Source organism: Metopolophium dirhodum, chromosome 6, assembly GCF_019925205.1.
Source record: "Metopolophium dirhodum isolate CAU chromosome 6, ASM1992520v1, whole genome shotgun sequence".
In the NCBI taxonomy this organism is placed as follows: domain Eukaryota; kingdom Metazoa; phylum Arthropoda; class Insecta; order Hemiptera; family Aphididae; genus Metopolophium; species Metopolophium dirhodum.
In genome coordinates this window covers 17,931,965-17,957,865 of record NC_083565.1, presented here as the reverse complement: position 1 = coordinate 17,957,865, position 25,901 = coordinate 17,931,965, and the positions used below count along the sequence as shown (strand labels likewise).

The following is a 25,901-nucleotide window of genomic DNA, read 5'->3' as shown; positions in this document are numbered from 1 at the left end:
ACCAAGCTAGATATTGATTTGTTCTATGCCGTAGTTAAGACGTTAAGTAGTTAATAATAAAATATTGTGTAAGTACATTATAATATCTTATATATTATAATCGAATATGTCTTGACTGACTGACTGCCTGTCGCCTGATCAACATAGAGCCTAAACTATGATAGCTAGAGACTTGGCATTTTTATGGTACCTACTATACATTTGTAGTTTGTACCACCATGTAAGCGGATTAACTAAGAAAACATTTTCAAAAATTCACATTTTAAATTGGTGTTCACACACTGACACACAGCCACACAGAGGGATTTTGAGATTTATGATGGAAATTGTAAATTTTTTTTTGTTTATAAATGATTGCCATTGGTTACATGGACAGATACAGATGAAATACAATCATGCATAAAATCATCGCGTTTATGGACTCGAATAAAGAAGTTATATATCTTAAAACAAATATGATAGTTTAATGTATGTTTGTATAATAGCTTATATACATGTACTAAAAAAAATTTCGTTCGTACTTCGTATATATTATAAGTACCGTGCTGCATATGCTACTAGATAATTTTTTTCAGCAAGGATAATTGGAGGCATCAAAGATATGTTTTTGGGTATTTAAATAGTGCAGTGGAAAAGTATTTAGTAGGCTGTAGGCAGTAGTACTGTAATAACATAGGTACCTAGTACCTACTACATTTTGTTAGGAATTTAATTTAATTTTAGTATTATTTTTATTGCTGATTTTTGTTTATATGGCAATAAACAAAGCGTTACAAAAATTGGTTAGAAAAAAAAATTGTACCCATTCAAAAACATATCTATGTTAATTCTTCTCGACTGATTTTTATGAAAATTTCGAATTGTTTTTAGATATATCAGGATAGTTAAGATAATTGTTAGAATCACGTTTAAAAATATACCAAGTGCTATATTATAGTATATACAACCCTCAACAGGCGAATTGCTCGTGAACTGAAGTACCTGCCTAATATACTAAAACCAAGATACACCTATATAGCGCTATATTTTATATTTGTTCATTTAAATGGTTGCCATTGGTTACATATAATTTAACCATTACAATTAGTAGAATTATGGCATACACATTTTTATACAAACATTGAAATACCTATATTTATATATAAAAAAAAAGTGTTGGCACGGGCAACGCCGGGCGGACAGGGCGGTGGACGGTTGGTAAAATCATTATTATATTCTGTGGTAAAAATATAAATACAAACAGAATTATTAATTAATAAATATTATTTAAATACACGTACGGTAATATATATTTTTAGTTCGTTACGTTGGTTACACTGTCTCAGAAAACTCTAGATAATAATTCGTATTGTATATTTTACAATAATTAATACTAGTTATTATCATTTATCACGCAGACTGTTAGATATAGTGCGAAGGAGTTGACGTTGGATAGTTCACTACAATAATTTGTGGTTAATATTAAATAATATTATTAGTTTTTTAAGTATTAAATCATTATTTACAATAAGTACATATTTTTCAATACAATATATATAAATATATATTACAATCATATATGTCTTGTTTTTCTTGTTAATTTTTAGTAAGTAATTTTAATAGATATTAAAAATATATTGATCCTATTGTAAACAATTAAAATAACTTGTTCAGTGTACACTTTTTACGATTTATATACCAATTAAAATAAAACGTTTGTAAACAATTTTTGTTCTGTTAAAACAGGGTGAGACAAATCCAAAATAATTGGATGAACATGAATTTCCAATGTTTTATTACTGGAATTATTTGATAAATGCTGATAATAATCGTAAGTAAACAATATAATTGGTACTAGGTCTATCTATCAGCGTATCTATTTATTATAACTATTGTTTTATTATTTAGTTGTCTCATAAATCACAAATTTAAAGTTCTTAGAAAGCATTAGGTATTCTTAAACGTTTAGGAAGTAGTCAGGTATATTAAATAATGTTGTATTTAGTATCTACATACCTAATATAAAAAAGGAAACGTTTGGCTTATTATTTAAAAAAATAAACATTTTATGTATGGTTAATTTTGATTTTATAACATGCGACAAAAAAACTTATTTATTTTTTAGTTAACATACAAGGTTATAGGTATTAAGGCAATAGGTATTATATTGATGAGCAATGACAATGCTTGGTGAATCCCTGTATATAGTTAATTAGCATTCATGGAACACAGTACAATATTATTCCATTATACCTACTGGAATTTTTGAAAATAATTATATTTTAAAATTATGTTCACTATTTAGTAGTAAACAATCCCTATCCCCAAACTTCCTAATTTTTTTCTTAGACATACAAAAAAGTAGTAAGTTGATTTAATAATTTTTTTCTGATTATTATTAGTTATATGTCTAATGGTTGCTTTAATCTTGGGGGTAGCGGCAAAATTGTGTCCGGCTTTATTTTGCCGTAACCGCTACCACTGCAGTGTGTGGGGACCTTAATAAATAATTGGCAGGTGTTAAAAGCAGCTGCTGATTTTAGAATTGAATAAATAATGTACTTATCATTTTTTTTAATCTATTGATTTTTAAATTAACTGATTATTAAAACTTATACCTAGGCTTTATAAAATATAAATATAATTAGGTACCTACCTATATATGGTCATAATATGTTTTTTTCAATTGTTTAATGTTTGCTGTTTAATTTAATACGTATTTTGTATCTTATCTGATGCTATTGAATGTCATTTATCGTTAATCATATTTCTTCTGATATTTTCCTTTAAAATGTTATGAATATAATTTGTTAATTTATGCCACAGGTAATAATGCATGCTTTTAATTCTAAATTTAGTTTGAATTAATCTTGTTTATTTTTTTTTTTAAATTATAATTCTAAACATTTTTAATGTACCCAATACTCATTTTAAACATCTGATTATTGATTCAATTTTATTATGACTTAATACTTACTTGAGCAATGCCTTAGTTAGTAATTCCACGGATATTGCTATAAAGAATAAATATGAGCAAATACTTCACTAAAATTATTATTTCTATTGTTGATCTATTTAACAAAATATCTATACATTCATAAAGTATTCAACCATTTACCGGAATTATTTTTTACTTGGTCTACCGTTAGCTAGATTTTTTTTTTGTGTTCATTGTTTTAATTTTAGACATAGTTAAATTAGCATAATTATTGTGTCAAATACTCATTGTATGCTAAACATTCAATAAATTATATTTAAAATTATGAATCATATTGTTTTTATTTTTATTTGAACAATTTATTATCCTTTAAATAAAGTAAGGTATATTACAGAACAGTTTGTAATAAATACCTATTTTATAATAAGTCGTAATAACTAATCAATTGTATTATTTATTAGATTTGTTGTAGTTACTAAGGTTTTTTTGTATTTTCTTGTTGGATATTTAATATTTATATTATTTCATAATATTTTTCTTACATCTTAGTCCTTAGGTACCTATTTTAAATCAAATATTACTTTTTTATAGTCATTAAATTAACCTTCTTTATAAGTAATTAAACATATAATATTATAGTCATTAATAAGAGAGAGGGCTTGTAGAATGTAGGACAATTTTTAGTAGTTGAAAATAAAATTTTATGTTTTTAATCTAAGACAATTAAGAAGTATGGACTTCTAAAAAACTTGCATATTATTTGTTATAAATTTATAATATCCAAATGTTTATCACTACATTTAAAAACAAAATGTAAACTATAAGAAATAATTTAAAGCTGTTTTATACTTTTAACATTGTATTATTATTAAAATATCAAATAAAGATGTTAATAAATGTAAAAAGTTACAAAAAGCAGCCCTTAGCTTATAAATAATAATTAACAATCAATATATCAACGAATAGTCTTTAATGCATAAAGGTATCTAAGTTATAATTATACTCTATTCCAAATAAGTTGGGAAAAATTGCGCAGCCTCAGAACGGTAGGACCGCTATGATTGGCCAGTAGTTGACAGTGTACAGACTGCAGTCAAGGAGACTGATCAAACGCTAACGCAACACATTCCGTCGTGATTTCTTTCCAAAACTTATTTGGAATAGAGTATAGTAATAGTGCCTATAGTGAAACTAAAAATTTTACATTTGAAAATAAATAATTGATACCTTATAAGCTATGATTCATATGACAATATTAATAATAAACTATATTATTAACTTTGTTGTCATAGTCCACCAACTACTAGATAAACAATTTTTGCCATGTAATTTTTAATGTTGTACTCATATAAACATTTTTATTATAGAATGGAGTTGAACAATTTTCAACAAAACTTACTGATACTATATTGTATCAGAACAAAAAAAACCATCTTATAAAAATAATTAAGGTAAGAGTTTTATTACAACCTTTACAGTTAGTAGTTGGTAGTTTTATATCATTTAATTTTATGTGTGAAAATATGGCATGATAATTTATAATGTAATATAGCATACTGTATACCTATTTAGTAGGTGAATCTATAATGTATGTGTATATATAATGGAATAAATCTTAGTTAGCTTATTATGATATAGATTATAGAATAATATGTTAGTTAGTTGGGTATATAATTTTTTGTTCCAAGTCTTTAATTATAACTTAAGCATAAAAAGTTTATTTATAGGCATTAATTATTATTATTTTAAATGTACCTAGTGGTGATTATAAATATATGTGATAAACATAGTTATTCAAACTAGTTAATCAATATTGCAAGGTGGTCATTAAATTTTAATGTTCAATTCTTAGTAGGTAACCATTTAGTGATAAACTGAATGAGTATATTTTTTATTAGTATTCTTTTATCTGTGTTGTTTTTAGTTTATGTCTATAATGATAAATGATAATTAATAAATTAATTCAATGTGATGTTTTGACTGAACTAATGCATAACAACAAACAAATAAAGTTTAAGAACATCTGCAGGTAAATAATAGTTAAGTAATTATAATGGATCATTAAATCGTTTATTAATTAGGTAGCTAATTAGAGGTAGGGTATTATTTGGAACTTTTTAAATGAGACAATTAAAACAATTAATGAAAACTTTTTATAATATTATCAATATTATATACGCATGGTATAAAATACGTATCTAGTCAATAAAATATTCTGATGTTTACTATAGTGTTTTCATTAAGTATAAAAGGTATTTTTATACTTCATATTTTCAGTACTCATAAAACAAATTATTTTACGTCTTATAAATAATATCAATTCTTTTGATTGCTTAATAGTTTTTTTAAAAAATATTATTAGTATCGTTTATTTATTTGTTTGTTTATTTATCATATATCGAGTTTCAAGTTACAACTGGGATTTATTTATTCTGAGTTTTAATTAATAAAAAAATTATCCATAATAGCACGTGCCAAAAAAAAACTGGAGGCTGCCGTCGTAGTCGACGTTGGATTAAAATCCAAACAGTTATGTTATGATTTATTATTAATTATTATTATTATTATTATTATTATTATGATAAAAAGAGCACAGACAGAGTGGCGTCTTCGTTGTTATTCTTAATATATAGGTAGAGTATAGACATTAAGCCATGTACGGTTTTAATGTCTACACGTATGAGGTATACCATGCTAAAATTGGATATCCAATGTACTGGTTTAAAAAAAATGACTTTCTACAACACAAAAACGTAATACATCCCCGTTTTTTAAATTTAAAAATTGACTAATTTAATAAACTTTGGTTCGGTATAATGTATATGCGGATATAATAAAAGTATATAATATGAATACTTGTATATATTATTATGTATATAACCATACCACGTGTATCAGTTTTCCTTGTATAAGTATATACTATTGATTTTCATGTTTTTACGATAACATTTTCTTCTATACACGGTTGTTGTGCATATTATAATACATGGGTATCACACCACACACGCTATATAGTATACATTGTTTAGGTATACGCTTTCAAAGCGTCGTGCAGTCGTTGAACTCACTTGCGTTGATTTTTCTAACCGTGGCGCGTCGCACTGTATGGCCAACACGCCACCCACGCCACGTCGTGTTTTCGACCAAACGGTTGGAAATTGGAACGACCATCGCTCGCTCTCGAAAAACGTACGCTAATAATATCATAGCTGTACGCCGTCCTATGTACCTATACTTAATATTTTATTATTATAACATATAGTAGGTACTGTGCTATTATCGGATAGGTACATAAGGTGCACGAGACACTACGTCTACGACCGTTCGTCGTCATCGTTCGGATCGTTTGCATTTCGGACAGATGACAGACGCGGCGGTAACCGAATGATAAATCGTGCCGTTTGCCTCTTGCTTCGTGTGGTCGTAATATTATTTTACGGGTTAATATTATAGGTACGCGCCAGCGATGGTTGGATTACTATCGACGCGCCGCCAAGGACCCCGACCCCACATCGTAGCCATGCACACTGCCTCAGTTGATTGATTACAACCGAACGACGTGGTGTCGTCGCTCCGCGGTTTGGACCTATGTGTATTTTATACCTACGTACAATATAATTTATTATAATATATTGATATTCCACTTGTATACTTTAATTATTTACTGTAATATAATTGTGGCTGGGAACTTGATGCACCCTAAAAACGTCAACACAAAAGTAATTTATAAAATATGGCCAATACACCATTAACTGTTCACCTGTTTAGGTAAAACTACCTTCTTTTTGTTTTCAAAAAATTACGCATTTCTGTTGGTTGTTACGAGATATACGAATATACATAATATCCAATAAATTAGTCTCGGCCCTAATAATAATATTTTATTGACGGTTATTAATACTGTACAGATGTTATTTTGTCGTTGCCACTTGTGCAGCAACTGCTGCATATGTTACTCATAAATCATAATATCTGTTCTATTCATCCGTTTTGGTCATGTTGGACGCAATCTGTAGGATCTCTTTTATTTTACTTTCGGTGTGTTTTATTTAATTGAGTCAATGGAGTACTATTTCTTGCGAGAGAAGATAACATTTACGAAACGTTTATACATTTTTTTTATCAGCATTTTAACAGTTCGTAGTTTATAATATTATACATTATTACTTTTAACAATTTAACAAACCATACCGTTAATATTGTCGAGGTTTTGCTTGTTTCGTTCGAACGTCTTTGAAGAAATAATATTTTCCGAATCACATTAATATTTAAATATTACACGCATTACACATATAATATTAATAATTGGAATTAGTGTAATATTATTGTATGCGAATACGATAGAATTATATTATAAAGGGTATTTGGTGATATATATGTATAGAAGCTTATAGCTATGTGTCCGACTTATATGAATAACGTCATCATTTAACGGGTTCCGTATACAGTATACGCATATTAAGTATAATTGAGAAGCTTTAACTTAATATCACGATTGCGTTATACCAGTTTTTCCTTGCAGTGGGCCGCCGTTGCGGTCTCCTTATAGTACGGTTGTTATGCCGCGGTAGGAGTGGTAGAGTTAATGTCCAGTTGTTTTTCTCTTTCTCTTCTATAGTATCAGTGGTCATTATATTATTAGACGCCTACGTATTTAATGTGTTGCATTCATCAAGAAAGTATCATTGATACTTATCTCCTTGGCTTTTATTTTTTTTTTAAATCTGTCGGATAATTCGATAAAACTTGACAGTTGATAAGAGCTCATACCACCCTATCTTTTAATTGGGCCACTATATGAGTGGTCAGAGTCCATTTTGTAAAATACTAACAGAAAACAGTTGTGTTGTTTCACTATAATATTTTATATCGTTCCTTCTTAACCTTCATACTATATACCTTACATATGTTTTATATGTTAATATATGTTATCTAATGTATATAATAGTATATAGTTGAGAAAAAAAGCGATTTGTCTTATTTGGAAATATATTAATGGTATTAATGTTTTACACGTTTTATTACTTCTTGATAATTGTATATTATAATCTTAGTTGTATTTTAAATGAATGGCGGTATTGGACCAATAGTATTATAAAATATGTGTTCGATTTAGTTAATCGAGCAACTATACATTCAGTTTATGTTTGTTTTCCAGAAGTGTGTATGTTCTTCTCTGTGCTATATTAAATTTGCTTAGTTCTGGGTTATAAATTAAATAAAAAATTTATAATTTTCGTGTCTCATCCAAGAAAAATAAAATACTATTATACTAAAGTGATATTGACGAAGAATAAAAAAAGTAAGAAAAATGATAATACGTATAAGCTTCAAACATTAAATTTTTGAGGTACCTAGTTAGTTAATATTTGTTTAATAGTCATTTCAACCTTATTCAAACAGCTGCTGTTCTATTTTTCTTTTTATTTAAAATATCTTTTTAGTAAATTATATATCTGGCAACAAATGATATTCCAGTATAATATCATGATTCAAACTTTAATCCACAAATTATAGACATTGCATTATTTTGAAATACATATATTTAAAAATAAATGTATACATTTATGACGTGAGTTCTATAATTTGCAAACTTTTGCACTTTTGATGAATTTTGTCAAAATGTTAACTTTAATAATGTTTATAAAAAATTCGTGTTTATAAAACTGACTACTATAAAAATTATGAGGGATCTTGTATTACATTTTCAAACTTTTTGATTAAGTGAAGTGTTTTATCAATTTCTAAAAAAAAAATCCAATTTAAAATGCCTATAAATATTTAGCTAAAAAAAAGTAAAAAATGTATCATGTACAGAAAATGCTTATAGACTATTTCCGATGAATTTTTTTTGTAATAATGATATTAGGCACAGTGTTAGGCTATATATATTTAAATGTACCTACCTATTAAACATATCGCCACAAACCTCCTACAATTATTCGAAACTAATCGTTTGGATTTCGATTTAGATGCATCAACATTTTCAAAAAAATAACAATTTACAATAATAAAATGGTTTTACTCATTAAAAGAAAAAGAATTTTGTTTCTCTACGAGTCAAATCATATTAAATAGTATAAAATATATAATATAAGTATTTAAATATATGGTCTTTAACTAATATACTGTTACCTACTTAAAAATTGCAAAAATCATAATTTGAATAAACGCATCATTAAAAGATAAAAGTTGGGTGAACCAACCTGTATACTTATTTATTTTTATCTCATCAAATGCATATATACATTTTTATATTTACTTACGAAGAATGTACTAAAGTTTAAAATTATTCAAAGTTGAATTACAATAATTAAGTTTAATCACAATAGTTTAACTCAAAATGAAGAAGTAGGTAGGATATAATAATCTCAAACTAATTTATTAGAATGCGTGTGCACATTGGATGGTTATTTGTAAAAGTTCTTCTGCTTATTCACATAATATCATAATGTATTGTTGTAGGTATATTAAAAATAATAATCTTGGTGGAATTTTACATAGGATATTTTTGAACTAAAAGTTTCGAGTGTGCGTGCCAATTTTAACTTCCGAATGTAATAATTCGTTGTAATATTTTATTATTATTATTTGTGTTGTATTTTTGTATTTTGTATAATGTATACTATTCCATATTTAAATTATAGGACGATACAAGAATTGTTCAACTGTGGAATATGACACCTTGTTGATTAATATAAGTCTATTATGTATTGATATACAGCGAATGACCCGCGTTTAATGTCACATTTATTCGTTATTAAAATATGTCGTTGTATTATTAATGAAAAATCTATGTTAATCTCTGTTCGAATAAAACCGTTGGAGTGAAATGCTCGAAAGTTTGACTTTATAATTTATTCGTCGATATATCAGAGTATTCGTGATGTACAAATAAAACTATCAACATATAGCTGGTGAAATGTTTTATATAGGCAGTTAATTAAAATATAAACAAATAATATTATCTATATATATATATATATAAGAATAGTTGGAACTGGTTTCTCTACACTAACTTTTCGCATATATCTGAGATACGTTTAGTATAGACGTCGGTCATGATTGTTGGTAAGCAGTTTCTCTACACATTTAATAATAATTTATTGCTCCGGATAATACGCGTAGTTAAGTAGTCGACGATGCCGTTTACGCGATCGGACTCGTTGGATTATTTCATCGGTCGATACTTAAATGACTTAAAATTATGCATCTATGATTTTGTTATTATAGTAGATTCCCCCTCCCAAGATGTTGATGACATTTGAATATTCTTTTGCTTTTTTGGAATGTTCAACATAAATGATTTTGTTTAAGTACTGCATCAGTTTATTTCTATTGTATTATAATTCATTCCTATCGAAGTTATCGACGTTTTGGTTTGTATTTTTTGATCTCTGTGATTTCTTAGGACAAATATTTTGGAAGATTTTTCTGTGAAGGGAATCATTGTTTGGTAGATTTGGTGCGTTCGATCATATTATATATTATACAGATATCTACACATAATAATATGTATGCGATAAGCGTGAGTATTATAGACGAAGTAGCTAGTCTTCTTCTATATGAACACACGCTCACAACGAAGATGATAGTCGTGATGGAAATGTGTAGAGAGGAAAAGAGAGGCGAGGAAAGAAGTTAGACAGAGAGAGAGATTGACTAAGAAAAAGAAGAAAACAAAACAACGGTACTTTCTATAAGAAATAAAATATATCCGTGTGTTCATTATATATGTGTTCGTGTGTGCGGGTGGATGAGGAGATTGGTCTCCGGAGCCCGGTGGAAAGTGGTGGCGGCGGCGGCAGTGGCGCGGCGGTCTCCCAGTAAGCCACGGCGGCGGCAGTCGTGTACAACGCACACAAACACAACCGGTTTGCCGCCGCCGTCGAAGAATTCTTCGCGCGAATCCAATCCTATAGTGGTCGTGCGTGCCCGGGGGGGTGTCGACCGGCGGCGTCGTCGATCGTCGGGAAAAACTCATCGCTCGGGCGAAATTCATACCGCTGCAGTCCGCGGACGTACCCGCGCCGCGTACCTACACAGATTTTTTATTTGTCGCCAAACGGTCGGCTGTTGTGCGACAAGTCCAGTGTCCGTGACCGGTTTAATAGTGTCTCGCCAACGAATAATACAACCTAGTAAATTGTAAATTGACATCGAATTAGGTTTGTTTGTTTGTATTTTTTTTTTTTAATAAATTTCCAACCGTTGTTGTTATTGTTGAATAATAGTACGTACATATTGTCACTCTTATTACACACTATCGTACAATGTAACCTAGTATATACTATTGTAGTACCTACCGTGTGGTGTATTTTCTTCTGGTTCTATGTGTAAACAAACATTGTGTTAGATATAAGTTTATAACTAATAACGTTTTACTTCCAACATTTGTTACTTGGCGTATAGTTTGCTTAGGCTTTACACACTGGGTTTAATATTTTAATTCTCCTGTGAAGTCAATAATGGTGTCATGCTGATATTAATTATTATTTTAGATCCAGGACTGTAAATTTAATGATTTTTCAAATCGATGAATTTCATCATGAATTAAAAATAAGTAAGATAAAAATTTGATTCAAAACATTATCATTCTAATTATGAAATTTAAGTTTGCATCTTTTAGACGTCAACACGTAGTGTATAATATAAATTCAATTCATATACCTATGACTGTTTTATGTTCTTATTCCACGTTTGAGGAAGAAAAAAAAATTTTGCTATGTACCACCATATAATTTTTTTAATATAAAAAGCTTATCAATTACAAAATATATTATAAATATTTTTCATAAATTCTTTGAAAAACAATTTTTTTCATGAAGCTTGTTTAATATATATTTTTTACATATTGTTTACCTTTCAATCCATAAACATATTGTGCATTTTTTTAGGCATGGTTATTATATTAAACCACACAACAGTGTAGATAGGTAGGTACCATGCAAGGTTATTAAAACCATATCCTAAATTTGATCTAGTTCAGTTTCTTGTTCAGTCTTAACTCTTAAATTCTTACATCAAATTCATGTAAGTTTACTCTATAAAAAGTAATAATAAGAATGTATATTTCACGTTTCAAATTATAATTCATTACCTTTATATTATAATATATAATTATTTTTAAAGCATCTATGCGAATGTATTCATTATGTTGTTTATATTATTTATATGTTCCACAGTTCAACAAATCATAGAATTAGCCCTATTGGCTATTCTACGCATAAAAATATAAGTCCTGGGACACATTAAATTGTTGTCCTACTCGGAAGCAATAATATAGTTTTATTTGATCGGTCTTAATACGTATGCATTGGAATTATTTGGCGTTCGTCCTAAAATAAAATATACATACTAAACATTCGTACAAAAATAATATTGCTGATGCTTTTTGAAAAAAATATACTTTGTAGTCTTGTGTACGTCGTGTACTATAATATAATACGTACCTTACCATAATACTTGTACGCTGTTCCTTTGTCCGTTTATATATACGGTGTACAGACAATGAGCATTGTTAAACCTTACGATATATTTGTTAAACGAAGTTATAAATATACCGAACTACCATTATTTCTACAGCAATAACTTGTTCGCGTATGGTTTATACATAAACAGATTAAGAAATATCTAAAATTTAGGTGGTAACATTGTATCGCAATAATTTATTATTACACTCGATCGTTCAACATGGGCCGTTCAATGGTAGTATTCCAAGAATGTAAATTATAAAATATATGGATGTTTGATGTACGAGTACATTTTCCCCCATTGATGTATATTATAAAATATAAACGTATTAGTCCAATCTAACGTCTTGTTTTTAACCTATTTAATAATATGACACTATAGCTTACCCTTGTCATGTATATAATATATATATATATTTATGCCTAAACAATAGAACGGCCGTTGACTCCCAATACCTCATATTATGTTAATTTTGCGTAAATTTGAATAATTTAAACTTTTCTATTTTGAATATTTTTTTTTGTCTTAGACGATCCCCCTTATAAATAGGTATATAATCTTATGATTTGCATAACTCTGCAGAAAGGTCTTAATTATTTTTATTGATACAATGTATCTTTAGTTTTATAATATATACGTGTATTAGTCACGTTATGTAAATATTAATACGACTAATAATATGTGCATTGTGCACTCTATTGTAAATGAAACGGATTTTTAAAAACTAAGTAGGTACATAATATGAACAGGACAGATATATATCATTTCACAAGGCTATACCTAAATAATTAACTGCAATAACTTAAAACCTACAATACCATATTATTTCGTAGTAATGGAGGTGATTTTAATATTACTATATGGATACCTAATATTTATTGAATTTTGATACGTTTTGTTGTTAGTCTGTACCACCCGGATATAATAAATCTCGTACAATAATATATTAATGGGTTACATTATAATATTTTGATATTACCCATTCATCAATAGTTTTCATTTTTAAGACACTAATTAATTATTTCATATCATTAATTCTTTTTTTTGCCATTGAAAAATGTAATTGTTTGATTTCAAATGTTCCCGTTTAATCTCTATGTACGAATCACTATATTATGTTTGAACAGTATGTAGTTCTTGTATTTATAATATGCTCATTACAGTATAAATAAACAGAATCAAAATATAGTAGTACCAACAATATATTATTGTTTATCTTATTAAATGGATTTTGTACTTATTGCGTCGGTGATCGTTTTATCGTATAGAGATCGATTTAAATAAAATACATGTTGAAATGCGGAAAATATTGTGAACATATAATATAAAAATATATTATTATACAGGATTTAAATTGTGACGTTTCAAAAACATAAATTGCCAATTAGTTTAAGGAAAAAATCATTTCATAAAATGAAAGTTTTTTAACCTAACTCGAAACATATATTGAGTACTTATTAGATAATTAAATAATTAACGGTCATATTATAGAGGTATAGTGTAAATTTTTTTTCAATAAAGTATTGATTGATGATTCTGTATTTTACTATAATCGTGGTCTGTGTATGAAAAAAATACACTTTAATATTGTATTCATTAGAATATTACGCGTAGTTTATTATGTTGTTGTTTATCAGGTAAAATCCGATGGTATTAATTATAATTCGAATTGCCCGAACGATGTTATATCCAAAATATGATGTAATCCATTTGATAATATAGTATAACTATTTATATTTTCCATACCAATTGGCATTTATATCTATACGTATGTAATTTAAATCATTATCTTAATTCTTAATGGTAGTTATTAAAGTTTTAATACAAATATATATTATATACGTACGTATATACGTTGGTTTACATAATAATATTGGTGAAGTTGATTTATTAGAAATAAACACATTCATTTTTGTTTAAAGTCGACTGTTGTCGTTCATTGTATTGAATTTATAGATATTTATAAACGTAAAATGTAATTTTTTACATACTAGTTTAGATTGTGAGCAAAGTAATGGGATGTATTGGTTTTACAATGTGTTTTTTTTTTTGTCACCAAAGAGATTTTAAGACAGAAAAATACTTCAATGTCTAATATCGAGAGTGGTTTCTGGTAGGTAGCAAAATTGATCTAGTTTGCTGGTTAAAAGTAAAAATGTTCAGTATATTCCAAAATAATCAGGATAATAATTTTTGTTGTTAAATTTTCACCAAACATTTTCACTAGTATTTTGAAAATATTTTTGGGCTTTTTTTAACGTGTTTATTATTTAGTTTAAAGAACTTGAACATTTTGGTAATATACTCAAAGTTAACCTTATGTTGTACTGACTAGAATTTAAAAAAAAATTAGCATAAAGCCACATTTAAAAAAGATTAAAAATCCATAGGTAGTTATAAATTGTTTTAAAAGCGTTTAAAGTACCTTATATAGAGTTTTCGTTGTTGAAAGAGACGAACAACGTGTTTTATTCTCTTTGGTGACAGTTGCTGTGATATCAGTACCATATTATTTCTTATAAAACTAATAACTAAAGATCAAGTTTCAATCAAATACGACAGATAGCGCCTAGTAGTTTGTGAAATAATTGACTATCCCATATAAAATGCCTATTCCATATATGTCGCACCTCCTTCTCCTCTCTAGTAGGGACTTCGAACTTTTCATCATGACAATGACATGTTTAAAATATTTAGACAAATTTTAAACTATTTATACTAAGGAATTTATTTAATGAATCTATTTACACCTTATACCTTACATTTACATTTATATTTACCTTACACCTGCATTGCACAAAATAAAAATAAAAATAATTTTTATTTATTAGGGAAAGTTCATGTATATAATATATTATATATATTTATTATTATTTTTCTTACTATTGCTTAATTATAATTACAATATAATATGTATAATATACGGAGAACGTTAAACCTACATAATATATTAATATGTATGTGATATCATTATCATTGGTAAATTTAAACTCTTCTAGCAATTATATCTATTTTTGATGTTACCTTGTCCCGGTGGTTCGGTAATAGTAGCTAACTACCTAATCTAAAGGTCGATCGTTATTACTTATTAGTTATTACAGCCCTTATCTTTTTTTTTTTTTTGATTTATCTATAGGAAAGGGGGCATCATAAAATACCTATGTATTATATTAGTATTTTGATTTTAATTATGTACAATTCAATGTATTATTTCCATATTTATGTTATTCAATTTTCCACTTACAAAAATGTAACGTTTAAACAAAATATTCAATTAAAAGTAAAAAAATCAATTATTTTTATGGTAAATTTATTCCATATTATTTATTTATTATAATAAAGCATTGGAGTTAGATAAATCACAATTGTAAAAAAAACGAACATATTATAGAAATTATAGTTGTGCAGTTATATTTATATAGTTTTTAAACATGGAAATGTGTTTAAATGTTTGTACATTTTAAGCAAAATATTTTATCATTCTATTTCAGAAATTTAAATTTGAAAAATTTGTGACTTATGATTGACAAGTTACCATAATAAAAAAAGAGTATGTTTTTTAATTGAACTAACGTATAGTGACGTTGTTATGAACAACTTTTTTTTTATTAATGAATGCGATATTATCATAATTTATGATCTATAAAAAGAAATATGGCATAACTAATAACATAATATATAAAGATTTTTTTAAAATCAATATCCATTTTTTTACTAATTGTTACGTAACTAAATAATAATCAAAGTAATAATTATTAATATAATAACCAATTTTTCTTTATAATTACTTTTTCATTGTTCGGTTATATTATATATTTAGGGGTTTATTTAGCGTTAAATATTATACTGTTGTTAAATCGTATGGATATTTTTTTTTTATTTGTACGCAATACAAAGCAATTGTATTTATATGTCTTTAGGAATATTTCATTATCTTGGAGAATCACTTATAATGAGAACAACATATGTTATACAATGTACCTATATGTACCTAAAAATAGTTCGAATCCTATGTATGTATTCATTTGTAATATTATATGCTTTTGTGAGAAGAGTATTACTCACTCGTAAACAAAAATCATACTTTGAAAAATGACAATTACGAGTGAAAGTATTCAAAAAACCATACAAATTGAAGTACAAAAAAGTTATTTATATGTAGGTATGTGACGAGTTGTATTTTCTTGTATTTTGATCATCATGATCGTCACAAATGTATGATAATTATATTGTGTTCTATTTATACGCTAACAGATTCATATAATTATGTTTCATTAGGTACCTACCTATTCTAAAAAACACGTTATTTTTACACATGACTTACGATACTAATCCGTATAATTTTTTCTCAAGTCGACACTGTCAACTTTAAAAAGGGTTAAATGGATTACGTCCCTGATTGAATTTTTGTATTTATATTTGTAGCCCTTAAATAATCTATAAACCTATTTCAATTTATAACTAAATGTGCAACACTCATTATATTTAATATTATAACTACAATTAAAATAATATGTTGTGTAACTCCGGCTAAAAACCTTGTACAGTTGATGCTTTAAAAAAAATATGAATGTTCAATTTGTCTTATAGTTTGTACACTTTAAATGTTTTTGAGTTTGACTAACCAGTAACCTAGCTTAATTTATTATTTCCTAAATATATTAGTATATTTGTTTACTAATTTTAGGAACGGCAATAGCTTGTGGTTTTTATTGAACCGCTGAACAAGATAACTTAAACCTAATTAGAGCTTAAAAAGATCTTGCACTGAGAAAAACAAAAAGAAAAACAACTCCCTTGTATTTCATAGAGAAGAACATACAATAATAAAATACTAATAAAATAATAACGAAAAAATATGTAAACATAATAATATAAGATACTTATAAAAAAGGTTAGGTTAAGGTTAGGTAACTTTTTTTTATAATATAAGTATAAATACCGTAAGCGTAAGCATATGCCCGTATATGGTTCTTCTCAACCTTTTTTAGGACAACACTTTAATTTAGATCCATAGAAATAGAACACACTTTAAAGAATTAGTGTATTTTTTAAAAAATTAACAACTATAAAACCATACCTATAATATAAATTGAGAATGAGATTATCTTCACAATAGTTTTTCTTTTTTGGTGACACATCATGGCATACTACACTATTTTGAACCTTGTTGACGGTTATTTTTGTTTACTTTATTTGAATTTTGAATTGTTGACACTATTATTATTAATATTATATAAAATATCTAATTAAGAATTGTGTATTACTTTGGATTAAATATTTTTTTTCTTTTGAGCTGTTTAATAATCCAACTTGATATGACGTATGTTGGTTATTGAGAATCACATATGATAATAAATTATAGGTAGAAAAATTATTAGGACGCAATTTTTGATCTGCATTATTATTATTACCTATGTCCTATTTACATATTATGTAGAATAAATGATGTTAAGTCTATAAAGACTTGTAGCGGCTGCTAAGTTTGATTTGAAAAAAAAACCAAGGTCTTTATAATTATTTTTATTAATTTACTCATTGTCTGCAGGATGGTGTTACTAGTGCGAGGCGTGGTTCAGGACGAACCCCCGCCGGACACGAGGACGCTGTACCTCAACCACCCGGTACTCAGAGATTCCGCATCGCAACTGCTCACCATCTCTACAAAAGTCGTCGGGCCCATAGGGCTCCTTTACGTGTGCCAACGGGAGATGGCAGTGACCGTACCGCATGACAGTACGTACTTGTATTATTATAAAATAATGTGGTGTCCACGCGTGGTTTAATCGTGTTGGGGCAAGGGGGGGGGGGGGGGTAAACGTTTGTATTATATTTATTTGTTCCAATATTATTGTGATAATAGCGTTTGTATTTTAATAATGTAATTACGTCGTCTATTAAACAGTATGGCGTATTAATAATGGGTATTTATTGTAATTATATTGGTTCCGACTTTCCGAGTTTTTATAAAGACGTCGCTGTCCGGTCCTATCTTGGAATATATGGAGATGAGAGGTGAGATCCTCATAATTATACGTGATGTGCAACACAATAATTTCGATACTTAATAATTACTATAGCTTTACGTTCATACGTACTGAAATGAGCACCTGCTTCGTATAATTACTTCCCTGTTCACATTGTTAGTATTTCCGATTTCTGTCCTCATTCTTTGGCCGACGGAAAAATTCAAATTAGCGTGACATTACATAATTATTGCGTGAGCATTTCTATACCTTAGAAACAGTAAAAACTTGATTCTCTTTATTTCCTGAATCGAATTTTATGAATTTTAGTAATTTTTTTTACTTTTAATTACTGTGGAGCATATTCCTTATCTATCAGCCATCGACCGCTTTGATTCCAATGAGTGCCGACCTGTCCTTTTGGTATTATACGTATTACTTTGTATACACAATTCTACCTTAAAATATCTGACCGTATTTTGAATAATTATTAAATACTCGTACGTATGCTACCTAACCTAACCTAACACATGATATAGGGCACTGACATTCATGTTTTAGAAATATAACTGTATAATTTAATATAAGTAGGTAACTAATAAGTAATAACTAATAACCTTTATAATATTTTTATGGATTCTAAAAACCACCAAATGTACAATATTTTTGATTATTTTACTTTATCGGACATTTATTGGATTATAAGTATAACATAAGACTTTCAACCCTCCCCCGCCGTTCCACTTAAAAAGCTGAACATGCTACTGATCGCGTTTATGAAAACATTTTAGTACCTACCTATCTATTATCTATGATATTGATTAAGTTTTATGATATATGACGTAATAATAAAATTGATATTTATTTCATGTTTATAGAAAACGTTTCGATCATTGGTTCCGATGACGTTACCACTTGCATAATTCTCGTACTCCGACATACCGGTAAGTTTATTTTGTATTAATAGATAAGTACGTTAATGTTTATATCGTATCCAAGTATCCTTATGTATGTTTTGAACATTACGCGGTGTATAAAATAGGTATCTACTATAAGTCCATAACGATCTCATATATATACATATAAGTTCATATGATTTAGTGCTTTACCTGAAACTCTTTAGTTTCAACGGCCAACGATCCTTCAATATTAATTAAAACAATTTTCATTGTGAAATAATTTGGTGAATTTCAAAATGTGATATTGACATTTTTCATTATTTAAAATAATTTCAAGCGCAGTATATTACTTTAAATTATATTTTTGAGTTTATTAGTTAAAAAAAACAACAAAATATACTTGCTTGACACGCTCATAACCAAATGTTGATTATCTCTGTTGTGTAAGCACTGCTTCTAAATATTCAAATGCAAATTGGAATCCTAGTTGTTCTAAAGAATCTAATTGGGTATTTAGTATACAAATCATCAGAATTTTTTTATTTCTCTCGTTTTTGGTTTACAATTATACTTTTTGGAAATATACGCGCATGCTGCGTACTTATATTTACTTACCTATATTATATACTATTTTGAATTGTCTATTGTATTCGCCGTATATGTATATTCGTATAGGGTTAGCTTAGCGTAATAAATTAGGGTACCTATGTGGACATGGTGACACGCATGCCCAAATAATAACATACCTATGTGAAAGTCGAAAACCGATTATTTTCAAACGCCGAGTCATATTATTATACCTACGCTTTTATATTCCCTATCATAAAGAATTCGCTGGCGTACCCGTAACACTAACACGTAAATTATATATAATATAAATTATATCTATACTAAATATGTAATAAGTAACGTAGCGCTGAATAAAGTGTGTATAATATAGTTTGTTAAAATATGGTTATATTTTTCCTGCACACTTAAAATCCAAATTTTTTCATAATTATTTACCCTAATAATACTTTGAGTATGCCTGGGCCATAACATAATATAATAATTGATTGTTTTTTTCGGGAATATTTACACACATCATGTTTAGGTTCCGGTGCTGTAGGTTTTGCTCATCTAGACGGTTCGTGTACCGAGGAATGTGTGGTGAACATGGTGCATAGAATCCAAGAGCTGTCCATGGGCTTCCCGGACGGCCGGCTGGAAATGTCTCTGATTGGCGGATTCACTCACGTGTTGCGTTATGGCGAACAAGTGTTTTATAGTCTGATGGGTAAATGTCGTAAACGTTATTTTCCAACCGAAAAGTCGGTATAAATTAACGTAATACATAATAATAATATTATTATATCTCGCACTCGTGCGTACATACCTATATAACAGTTGCTGTTCACAAACATCAAACTGAAATCGAACTTGTGCTCGCGTGTGTTGGGGAACTCAACACCATTATGCGGAACAACGTCCACTGGCCGTTGCTTTACGGAGCGGGTAATGTTTTTTTTTAAATATCTATATTTTTTCTTAAATAAATTTTTAATGTTGATCATTGTTCTTGTCTCTTACATAGGAGTTATGGTCAAGAGCGGTGAAGTGTTTCCGGCCAACTTTCCGGACAAAGGGCCCGAACAACCTTTGAGGCTAGCTCGGCTGTTCACAGGCCTGCAACCGGTATATTTAAATACGTATTATAGTGTTATAATTTATGATACGCATTATAATTTAAAATTATTTTTTCTGTAAAATTAATGTTTTTGAAAATATACATATAAGCATATTATAATATATATTTTGTTTACATAATTTGAAGTCATTAATATAAACATACAATTTTCGTTTTAATTTAAAATTTTTTTAATGACATAACCTATGTTTTCTTCACATATCAATAGGTGTTGGACGTGTATGACTGCAGCTTGGGTCTCTTGAGAATCGGACCGTTCAACTACGAGCCTATGCGCAGTGTCGACTTGTGGCTCCAGCAGTCTGACGAATTCATTCTGCAAGCTTTGTCGACTACGCCGGACGTAGAACCACCGCACACAGTCATGGCCGTAAGAATCAAATTACACGCTAATATATATAATAATTTTATAATTTTATACTGTATCCTCCGTACTCGGAAGTTCAAAGCTCGATAATATGACGCTGAAAACATTAAAATATTAATATATTTTGGGAAAACAAAAACGTTTTATTTTTTTCTTTTTGCTGAATATTCAAACAAAAATATTTCTAAAAAAAAAGACTTAATTGTAAATACATTATATTCGTTCGCTACGTTCAGAATATAATATGGTTAATTGGGCCCCCCATGAGTTTGCTCAATGTTGCCCATTATACTCTATATAATATTATCTTATATTTTTATGTAATATTCTGTATTAAAGAAAAAAAAAAAAATGTTTTTTAATTTTAGACATTCACATCTTGAATTATCAATAAGATATATGTCGATTCCCGGTGTATGCTTATTACACTTTATCACTATAATACAAGTTACAACTGTATTATAGGTATTACACGTGACTTGTACAGCTGAAAATAATTAATTGAAATAACATTTTCAAATTTTTATTATTTTTTTACTTCAGATCCGAGCGTCTCTGAAATACGTCCAAGATCATCCATTTCCAGCGGTTACTGTGTTCAGGGATAATCGACCGTTATACTATAGACGAGATGAACACTCTGGCACGTGGACTCCATTTCGCTATTAAAATAATACGAATCTCTATCTCGACAATCCAACGATAAAACGGAAGTGCCAAATCAATGTTTGTAAGGCGTCGACGATTTGGTAACATTCAAACGTAATATATCATTGACAACAAATTACCAGTGTTAGTTTTTTTAATATTAACTATTATTATTTATAGAACATTCCATTTCGTTTTGCCCTAATCTTGTGTTTTATAAGCTGTTCATTTTATTTTTTTATTTGTAAGTGCCTTTATAGTTAAATTAAATTTTTTAAAAACTGTTTTTATAATTTTTAGAAGCTAATGGAGAACTTGAAAACAATTAAGTAAACTATAATATGTATTAAGTTTTAACTGTGGTAATATTATATTTTATGTTGTACGATGAAATAATCAAAAAAAAAAAAAAAATACAATGTTTATTTATTTTTTTAACAATTGTTTCATACATGTGAATTTTAATCAAAATGAATGTTAAGAGTACAATAATTATATTTTTTTATCATAATTGATTTTGCAAGTGACGTTTTTTAGTTGTATTGTTGTAATATTGTTATTAGCAACGAAATGCAGCATATTTTTATTGTTTTGTTACATAACGTCATAAACTCAAGTGACGGATAGTACCTATATACTAGGGCTTGGCAACAAAATTTAAAATATTGAGCAGGAAACTTAAAAATATTGGAATCAGAACCATATTTCCCAATCAAAATTCTCCTTTTAATGTGGGGAAAATTTTGTTTCTTAGTAATGACTATATCCTTCTCAGTTCTTTCCCATGTCAAATAGTTTCTTGATATGTCTTACATTTGTAAGACGGGGACGACACATGCGGGTGTAGCGTCCTCTTAAGGTTTATTGCTGAAATCCTTTTTAGATTTTCTTAGTTATCGAAACCGTAACCGGTACTGATATTTACTAGTATCTATACAATTTTTCGATATCGATATTATTTATTTAGGTTATACTAATTGGTCCATTGAATTTAATTTTAAATGTTTAAACAAGCATCAGATAACACTTATCTATTGACTTTCAAGTCCTAAGCCTATTCATTTTACATCTGGCAAGTGGCAACGAACTGTTTTTTATTATTTCATCCAACGCCTTTAATAATGCACTATAGTTATGTTTAATAGCATTTACTGACACTTAGTGACATGCCCACCTTGTTGTTAAGCATGTCTTTAACTTTTTATGATTAGACCCATGTTCTTTACCTATATTTTTAAAATTAGCGTGTCGTGTAGGGCTGCTTCAGTAATTTCAAAAGTTCAAACTTTTATAACTGAAGCTTATAACTTATAAGAGGTCCCATGGACTGTATAAATGACTGTTATAATAAGTAATGACTAAGGTTGGGATTTTGATACACTATTTGTATTAGCTCTGCTGCTAGGCGATGCTCGTTTTGTATAACATAATGTTTCATGTATTTATGAATCAGAAAAAGAAGTTTTTATTTTGCATTTTATGATGATTATAAACTTTAAGGGCATTTTTTTCATTTTTCAGAACATTTTAGGATTTTTTGGGCCTATAAATGTTAGTATACCTATACCTATATTTATTTTATTTTAATATTTTTACATGATTTTTATATAAACTTAACAAACTATAACTTTATGCCGATAAACAAATATATAAACTAACCTATAAAAAAAAAAAAGATTGTGGAAATAATTCATTTTCAGATTTACCGATCAGTTTCATCTATAGAATTTCTTACAATCTTTTATAATGTATATGTATTGTCATTTAAACCAAATTTATATCAAAATTATTAAAAATTAGTATAATTCGGTGCATGTTTTTTGTTCATTATTCAGAATTTTTATATGCTTAATAGTATTTTTTGGGTTTTTTTTTTTAGGGCTCAAATATTGACCATTCATATCAACATTCTTTTATATCATAGTGCACTTATCGCTTGGGTGTTCAATAAGCATATAAGCATTAAGCAACATAAACGCCTTGAAAAATTAAGTTACATTAATTTAATAAATAACGATTCATAACTATTGTAAATTAAATTAATAAAATAAATACAATAAATATATTATTAATACAAACACATATATCATGCAGAGATTTTGGCTCCCCCCCGCGCTGAAACGAACTAGGATCTAGAAATACGCAGTGTTGGGTAAATTACTTTTAAAAAGTCATAAAATAACATTACTCCTTACATTAAATTTTTTATTTAAATTACATTTGCGTTATCCAACATTATTTTTATTACCTACGTTACGTTACTTTTTCATTCAAAAAGTAGGAAGTTACAAATAACATAACCTTTAAAAAATGAATTACAAGCGGGTGCATAACGACTAATAGTTATTAGTAACTAGTAACAACTTAATAAGTAATGTTAAATTGTTATACATCATACCATATTATATAGCAGAATAGATTTATAGGTATAACATTGATGATGTACATTGTACATATTATGGTTGATAATTAAATGTTATAGGTGAGACCTACATGAACAAAATGTATAAGTAGGTACCTATTATAAGTGATAACAGGCTTATCCGGTGATGGTGAGGTATGATCATATCATATTGAGGTAGGTTTATCAGGAGTAAATGTCAAATAATAATATTATTTATTATTTTAGACTTTGGTTTATTTATGAGTCATAACTCATAATTATCTTAATTGATTTGAATTAAGTTTAATTTTGAGTCTAAATTCTTTTATTTTCTGCTAATAACATTAATTCCTGAGATCTATAATAATATTGTTCATTATTATTTAAAATTCTACCCAACACAGGAAATACCGAATACGCAACCGGATTCGAGTACTGAGTCTAATTCACTGATAATTCGTATAGTAGATAATAATGCACGGTAAATAAAGCAATTATAAACAGCAAAAATACAAAATATTACCGGCGCTGCAAAGAATATCAAGAGGACGAAGAAGTACGCACTTTAAAGGAAAAAAATAACACAGACTTTGATACTAATTATAAAAAAAACCGTCCACGCATTCACATTTAATAAATAAAATGGACATAAGCACGATTTTATTGTAATACTAGGAATATTATTTTCCTTTTAAAAATCTCAAAATTTGCTACTTTTCACAAGAATTTACGATTTTTAACTATTAATAAAATGCTATTATAATAATATTTGGCTAAACAAAAAGGTAATTCAATTTTTGAAAATTCACCCTTTGGGGGAGAAGATTGAAAATTCAGTGCCTTGGCAGTCACTTTAAAGGAAGTATTACATTTAAATTCAATATTTAAATGTATATATTAATGTAATTATATTTGTACCCATACGGAAAACGATTCTGAGAAAGACCCAAACGGTCAACCTATATTATAATATTTTTAAACAAAAATCAATCGTTATTTTCCGTGTTTAAATATCTAATTTTGTCCAAATTTGGACTCACGGCATCTATTAAAAACTGAGTTAAATTAATTTTTAGATTTTTTGTAACAAAAAAAAACACATCATTAAAAATGAATACATTTTACATTCATCACTCTAAACCTAAAATTACCGACAGTAAAACTAAAAATATAACCGTTTTTTGGGGGGGACGGAGTGGCCAAGCGGACGCAGCCGACCCGAGATCGATACCTTGGCCGCGGGCGGCATTTTTCTTCGGGCAAGTCACGGTGTCCGGAGAACAAGTGCCGCCATCCCCCCACCCGGGGTACGGCAGAAACCTACGGGTGCCCCATTAGAAATTCTGCCAAAAACACAACACACACGTGTACCAACCTACCCAATCTAAAAAAAAACCGTTTTTCATGATCACGATTTAATGATCTGCCATTTAGTGAAACAAAATAAAAACGTTCCAATATAGCTGTTGGAAATAAAATACCTATATGTTTTATATAAAAAAATATTTAATACATATACAGGGTGAATCGCCAAGTCTACTCAGTTCTCACTTCTCACCC

General features: G+C 28.2%; 1 protein-coding gene across 3 annotated transcripts; it reads left to right on the top strand.

The window, feature by feature from the left end:
• Positions 1 to 1,387: 1,387 nt before the first annotated feature.
• Positions 1,388 to 22,473, top strand: LOC132946935 (protein N-terminal asparagine amidohydrolase). Of its 3 annotated transcripts, XM_061017054.1 has the most exons (10): positions 1,388 to 1,585; positions 1,726 to 1,810; positions 4,285 to 4,368; positions 17,940 to 18,127; positions 19,236 to 19,301; positions 20,350 to 20,532; positions 20,643 to 20,750; positions 20,830 to 20,930; positions 21,152 to 21,313; positions 21,854 to 22,473. In XM_061017054.1, the coding sequence occupies exons 4-10, from the start codon at positions 17,941 to 17,943 to the stop codon at positions 21,977 to 21,979; spliced, it is 933 nt and encodes a 310-aa protein (XP_060873037.1). In that variant the 5' UTR covers positions 1,388 to 1,585; positions 1,726 to 1,810; positions 4,285 to 4,368; position 17,940; the 3' UTR covers positions 21,980 to 22,473. The 3 variants fall into 3 exon arrangements, with proteins under 3 accessions (XP_060873037.1, XP_060873039.1, XP_060873038.1); XM_061017056.1 differs by lacking the exons at positions 1,388 to 1,585; positions 1,726 to 1,810; positions 4,285 to 4,368 and adding an exon at positions 8,066 to 8,219; XM_061017055.1 differs by lacking the exons at positions 1,388 to 1,585; positions 1,726 to 1,810; positions 4,285 to 4,368 and adding an exon at positions 10,736 to 11,085.
• Positions 22,474 to 25,901: the final 3,428 nt, after the last annotated feature.

What these genes read in the sequence shown, in the direction of transcription:
- LOC132946935 (XM_061017054.1), top strand. Translation starts at nt 17,941, where the DNA reads ATGGTGTTACTAGTGCGAGGCGTGGTTCAGGACGAACCCCCGCCGGAC. An exon ending in AGTGACCGTACCGCATGACA is followed by an intron (nt 18,128 to 19,235) that starts GTACGTACTTGT and finishes TCATGTTTATAG; the next exon opens with AAAACGTTTCGATCATTGGT. An exon ending in TCTCGTACTCCGACATACCG is followed by an intron (nt 19,302 to 20,349) that starts GTAAGTTTATTT and finishes CATCATGTTTAG; the next exon opens with GTTCCGGTGCTGTAGGTTTT.